The 6,834-nt window shown below is 41.1% G+C and overlaps 1 protein-coding gene across 1 annotated transcript in view; it reads right to left on the bottom strand.

The window, feature by feature from the left end:
* Positions 1 to 6,626, bottom strand: part of LOC107096714 — a 24,138-nt gene extending 17,512 nt beyond the window's left edge. Inside the window, exons 1-3 of the mRNA XM_015393495.1 lie at positions 6,618 to 6,626; positions 6,501 to 6,572; positions 5,839 to 5,929 (exon numbers count right to left, since the gene is read on the bottom strand). Of these exons, the coding sequence (XP_015248981.1) occupies positions 5,839 to 5,929; positions 6,501 to 6,572; positions 6,618 to 6,626 (172 nt within the window). The remainder of the gene's footprint in view (positions 1 to 5,838; positions 5,930 to 6,500; positions 6,573 to 6,617) is intronic.
* Between the last annotated feature and the right edge of the window lie 208 nt (positions 6,627 to 6,834).

Genomic DNA, 6,834 nt, shown 5'->3' with positions numbered 1-6,834 from the left:
AACAGGAAGAAACCTCCAGCAGAACCAGGCTCAGTGTGAGCAGCCATCTGCTGAGGATCACTGGGGTTCAAGGTTATCTGAGTAGAAGTCCGCCATAGTGCATCCGCTGCCTGTGCTTTGGGCAGCCGACTGAAATGTGGATTGGAGTCCTTTTAAGATCAACTTGGATGCTGATTGGTCCTTGACGGAGGCGGATAGTAATCGTTTCTTCAGTTGAACTTCCGCCTAGGCTCCTGTTCTTTCCTTTTTATAGCCTTGTAATGAGGAGGCCGAGGATCATACAGGATTGACGATCCACATCCAAAATCAACGTCCTGTGAGATGCACTCCAGGAAGTTTGGTGCAGCTTTGACAGGGGTTTATACCTTTCAGAAGGTACTTGATTATTTTTATTGATATATGTCTGCATCGTTATGTATTGGCAAACCAGGAGTTTGCTTTCAATAATTAAAAACATGCCCCTCTTTTCTGGGAATGTTTATTTTCCTATTTGGTGCTATTGCAATTGTAAAACTCAATCTGGCTGGCTGCCCACCTTTAAGCCTCGGATTGAATAAAAATTATCTACTTTTTTAGTGCGACATGATTTCTGCAGTTAAAACTATCGTTTCTACTGATTTTTTTTAAAAAGTAAGAATAATTTTTTATTATGGCCGATAACCATCCCAGCAAATGTTAGTGCTGCGCACGTTTCTGATATGAATGTATTACATAACATGTCATTCCTGTGGTGGTATTGCATATAACAGTAGGCACGTTGCCCTTATTTAGCAGCTGAAATGATTGTGCAATATTTAGTCAATCACCAGTAGGGTTCCCAACTCCCTGTAAAAAAAAAAGTGCCACCTCATGTGCGTGCCAGCTGACCCCATTGCCTTCACCCCTGCTGGCGTGATTTTCTTAGCCCCCCTTTGTGTGTGAAATTATTTTTTTACTTATTTGACTCAAATCTGCATCTAATTAGATGCAGATTTGTTAGCGACATGAACACATGAAAAACAAAGTATTATCCAGCAATTCACTTTAATAATAAATAACAAACGTTGCTGAATAAAATAAGTATCTTAAACATAAGCCTTCCTGCTTAACTTAAAACTCAAAAAAATGAATATAAAACAATAAATAAATAGTGCACATTTTTGGTGCCACAGCAAACCTTTGCAAACCTGTAAACATATTTGTGTTTTAAATGCAATGACTGTAGGCTACAGTTGGAAAACAGAAAGGAAAAAAAAATCATTAGCTCAATGCCACATAATGTAGCTATAGCCGACTTTTTCCACTTGTATTTTCTCTGAGCTCTTGCAGCAGTGAGGAGTTGTTTGTCTTTGAGTGGATGATGGGATGCTGAGAACAAAGGACACAGCAGCCTGGATGCTGGGAAGGTCACCTACTGAAGAACCTCCATCCACCTCTCTGCTGTTCCTTTGGACTTCCAGGATTCCTTTTCCTGAATGAGGAGCTCCACAAGGCTGGTTGCAGTTACATATTCCTCAGCATTTAAATTCCTCCGTTCGTCCCCCATATTGCTCTGTTGTCTCCCGCTATCTTCTCAATGAGCAACACTTGGCTCGACCAATAGGATTACGGGATTCTGGATCGTTGCATATATGTTGTTAGTTCATTGGTCACAATGGACTTTGAAGCAAAATGCTAGAAAACTGGAGAGAAAATATCGCTCCTCAGGCCTGTGGGAATCCTACCTAGTCTGGAAAAATGATATACTGCTGTATAAGAGGACCCTTTGTAAAGCAAGAGCAGCATATTTCTCCTCATTAATAGAGGAGAATAAGAATAATCCTAGATTTCTTTTTAATACAGTTGCCAAACTCACCCAGAGCCATAGCTCAGTTGAACCGTCCATTCCACCTGCTATTAGCAGCAATTATTTTATGGGATTCTTTATAAATAAGATTGATCTTATTAAAAATAAGATCATTAGCACTCCTCTATTGGTTTGTTTCTGGAGGGTTGGGCAGCATCTGAGGTAGTCATGGAATCTGAACCGGGTTTAGACTGCTTTGATCCAGTTGAACTTTCACAGCAAAACTATTGTCTTCATCTAAGCCTTCAACTTGGATGTTAGATCCAGTTCCAAGCAGGTTATTTAAGGAGGTATTCCCTTTGATCTCCTCCTCCATTCTAGATGTGATTAATCTATCTCTGTTACAGGGATATGTACCAAAGGCTTTTAAGGTTGCTGGAATGAAACCTTTGCTTAAGAAACCGTCTCTTGACCCCGATGACTTGGTCAATTATAGACCGATATTCAATCTTCCTTTCTTATCTAAAATTCTTGAGAAAGTAGTTGCCAAACAAGTTTGCGATCACTTCCACCATAATGAACTTTTTGAAGAGTTTCAGTCTGGCTTTAGAGCTCATCATAGCACTGAAACAGCTCTGGTGAAAGTCACTAATGATATTCTCATGGCCTCAGATAATGGACTTGTATCTGTGCTCATCCTGTTGGATCTCAGTGCTGCATTTGATCCAGTTGATCAGAATATTCTTTTAGAAAGACTTGAATATTTTGTTGGAATTAAAGGAACAGCTCTAGACTGGTTTAAATCTGATCTATCTGATCGATTTCAGTTTGTTCATGTTAATGACAGATCTTCCTCATGCTCAAAGGTTACCTGTGGAGTACTGTAACGATTAGGGTTGCGTTTAAGCAAGGAGAGGGCGGTCAAAAACTCACAGCCACAATGGTACTGGGAATTCCACAGTGTCATACTCGCATGCACATTCAGAAGATATGAAGCATAGTCAGAGATGGCAAAAGTACTCACTTTCCATACTTGAGTAAAAGTACAGATACTTGTGATAAAAAATACTCTGGTAAAAGTGGAAGTACTGATTAAACTTCTTTACTCAAGTAAAAGTAACAAAGTACAGGCTTGTAAATTTACTTAAAGTATAAAAGTAAAAGTAGAAACCACTTTTTTCATGCCGTTGCCTACATTTTAAATGGATGTCTGCCAATAGGACTAGATCTCCGTTGTGTTCATTTTCAATCATCTCGTCGTCCATGCTACTATGCTAACGCCACCGCCACCAAGCTGCAATGATTTGCCGCCAATGAATACCGCCGAATCTGTCGATTCATCTTGTAGTGGTGCGTCAAATGCAACGTAGATTCCCATCCAATTAGATTGAATTTGGTATTGATGACGTGAAAAATAATAACGGTAACTCCATTGAAATGATTCAAAACTAAAGTAACGAGCCAATTTTTAAAAACGTAAGGAGTAGAAAGTACAGATATTTGTGTAAAAATGTAAGGAGTAGAAGTAAAAAGTCGCCATAAAAATAAGTAGTAAAGTAAAGCAAAAATATCAGAAAAATCTACTTGAGTACAGTAATGAAGTATTTGTACTTCGTTACTTCCCATCTCTGAGCATAATCCATGTCACGTCCAGGCAGCACATTTGATCCAAAGTTGTCATGGTGAAGCATTCCATATTATATTCCCAAAACAGCGTTGAAAACTGCGGTCGTTGCCATGGGAAGGTCCCGTCGTCTGCATCTGGGCTAGTCTTGCTCTTTTCCACGAGTTATGGCGGATATCCACTATACAGCAAAGTACCTCCTGAACGTTTTAATCATCAGTTGTTAGAAGATACTTCATGCTGAGGTCCAAGATTAAATGTTGGGCGCCAATTGTAATGCTTAGGGTTGTGTTTAAGGAAGAAGAGGGCGGTCAAAAACTCACAGCTACACTGGTACTGGGAGTTCCACAGTGTCGTACTCTAATAAAAAAAGCTCTTCACCAGCTATACAAAGCCTGGTTGAACGGCTGCTATATTATCACACATGACAAATGAGCAGAGTCCAAACAACCCCTAACATTACAAAGAAAAATAAGATAAAATAATATGTCTGTCTGAGTACATGTATCTCTCTGCATCAGCTCTCCCGCTCTCTACAGAGAAGCAGTGGCACATAGCAATACCACACTATCTTAAAGGGACAGTACACAATTAAAGCTGTTACATATTCCCCCCGGTCTAAAAAAAGACTGTCCTCAGCCTCATACTTAACAAGCCTCCCTACAAGGATAGAATGTCAACAGTAAATGAGGCATAGGCAGCACAATAGTGAAAAACCGTCATACATGATAGTTTCCATCAAAGAAAATATCTATTAACACAAACACTGTGTAAAGAAAATAAAGTTAGGATATCCAGGACAGTTACAAAATCAAATTCTCATTTTTTATATCCGAACAATTAGAAAATTTAAATGTGACCCTTGCAAACTTAAACAACAGTCATAATACTAATAAACAAAATGGAACATAAACTGCAAATAAGGTCACTTCAGATCAAACCTGGAAGTATGAAAAGGGTTGGTCCACCTATTGACTGAGCAGTCAGTGGTGACTCTCAGAACACGTCTTGGTCTAAAGTCGTAACAAACACCAACAGAACACCCAGTCTCAGTAAAGGGGAAAACCAGTAACATCTGTCTCCAAAACCGTGGCACTGTTCTGAACCGAGTCTTGATCCAAATTGGTAGGAACAGGGTCAATGTATTCAAAGTCAGTTTCAGCTGGGACGTCGCCAGAGACAATAGCAGTGTCAACAAAAACACTGTCAGGCTCTGGGGAAAAAAGAGTGGGGGGACAAACTGCTGTCTGGCAAACTGAAATCCAAATATTCAGAAGTCTTTTGCATGGAGCCTTTGTCAGATGAGGCTGTAGCCCAGGTGTAGAATGGTTGAAGGTTTGCAACATGAAATACTCCAGCTTTTTTCTCCAGTGTCCACTTTGGTTAGAAAAAAGTTCACATCAGACATCTTTTTGTAGACACCTTAGGGACCCAAGTACAGAGGAGATGATGTGTCCGACTTTGGATGTGATTTTGCTCTGACCAAGTCACCCACTTTAAAAGAGGCTTGGCTTCATCTTAGATCTTAGTAACGCTTCCGCCTTGTATGACTTTCTGCTAGAACCGTACAAGCATGGTCATGAGCATCTTGAATTGAAGCTTTCAGTTGATCCAAGTGAGAAGTCTCAGGAGCATTTGTTCCGTGCCTCGATGGGTGGGTGATGAGGTCCAAAGGAGTGTCCAACTCCCGTCCAGAGCGCATCATTGATGGGCTCAAACCTGTGCTCTCATGAGTTGCAGTACGCAGTGCAAAACAGATCTGAGGAAGGTATTTGTCCCAGCAAGTGTGCTTATCCTCAATATAAGCTTTAATGGCTGTCTTCAGTGTGCAATTCACACATTCAGTTGCATTAGTTTGAGGATGGTAGGCAGTTGTCAGTCTGTGCTTGGTTCCAAGTGTTGACACAACATGCTCAAACAGTTCAGTGATGAAAGGCGTTCCCCTGTCTGAAATAAGGTGGCCATGTCGAGCGAATATGTCTGCGATTAACTTATTAGCAGCAACTTGAGCTGTTGTTTCCCTCACATCGCTTACTTCAATCCATTTGGAGAAATAGTCCACAAAAAGTAGGATATGTGCATTTCCCCTTTGTGAACAGGGTAGTGGGCCAATGTAGTCCACACCTGTGTACTGCCATGGTCTCTGTGGTTGGATTGGGACCATAGGACCTGCTGGTTTTCTTTGACTAGGCTTAGTAGCTTGACATGAACAACATGACACCACAGATTTTTTTACATGAGAGTTCATGTTTGGCCAGAAAAATCTGAGGCGCATACGTGCCAGAGTTTTTGCAATGCCCACATGTCTGGCTATAGGATGATCATGGTAATACTTGAGTAGATAACGACGGAGTGCAGTAGGAGCAAAAAGATTAATCTGCTTGAGTGAGTAAAGACCACACTTTGTGTTGGATCAATGAAGTATAAGAGACTGTCTTGTACAACGTACTTTTGCAGATCTTGGTTTTTTCTTCCTCACTCTGCTTGTCTTTTTTGAGCAAATAGAGCAACACTCCTGTGACTGGGTCCTCCAGCTGCAACTGACGAACATGAGGACGGTCTGACACAATTACAGAAGGCAGAGCATGAAGATCCATACTTCTGATCACGGCATAGGGAGGAAGAAGATCTACCGGCGTATCCACATCAGGAAGGGGATTACGTGACAGGGCATCAGGCACCTTATTACGTTCCCCATGTGTAAATAGTCACATGTAGACCTTCAACATAGGTAAAGAAGTGTTCCAATGCCCAGATAACAGCGAGACATTCTTTTTCCGGAGACAAACAGGGCTTTTCCGATTTATGTAGAGCACAGCTAGCAAAAGCCACAGCTACATCTTTGCCATCCTCATCCTTCTCCATCAGTGCTACTCTAAGTCCTGTATCACATGCATCAGTGTGAATGAAGAATAGACTCGTAAAATCTGTGAACTGTAGGACTGGTGCCGAAGTTATGGCGTGTTCCGGAAAGTCCACAGCTGCTTGGCACCTGTCAGTCCAGTTGAACGTCACATCTTTTTTTGAGAGAGCGAAGAGTGGCTCTGCATTACTGGTGTAGTCTTTTACAAAGCGACAGTAGTAACCTGTTAATCCAAGGGACTGTCGCACCTGCTTTGTTGTGGTCGGCACTTTAAACTCAGTCACAGCTCTCACCTTATCTCCCTTATGCTCAAAGGTTACCTGTGGAGTACCACAGGGATCAGTGCTAGGACCAATTCTGTTTACTACATACATGCTCCCAATCGGTAAAATTGTTAGACAGCATGGGATTAATTTCCACTGTTTTGCTGATGATACCCAGCTATATCTGTCTATAATCCAGATGAAGCTAACCCATTACAGGCATGTCTGAAGACAGAAAAACCTGGATGACTCTTAACTTTCTCCTTCTGAATGCAGACCAGAGTCTTCTTTTTCAAAGACCAGAGTCTTTGAAAAAGAA

The sequence above is a fragment of the Cyprinodon variegatus genome, unplaced genomic scaffold (genome assembly GCF_000732505.1).
Source record: "Cyprinodon variegatus isolate N-32 unplaced genomic scaffold, C_variegatus-1.0 Scaffold24, whole genome shotgun sequence".
NCBI lineage: Eukaryota > Metazoa > Chordata > Actinopteri > Cyprinodontiformes > Cyprinodontidae > Cyprinodon > Cyprinodon variegatus.
The sequence above is the reverse complement of the archived record's forward strand: the minus strand, read 5'-3'. Positions and strand labels throughout refer to the sequence as shown.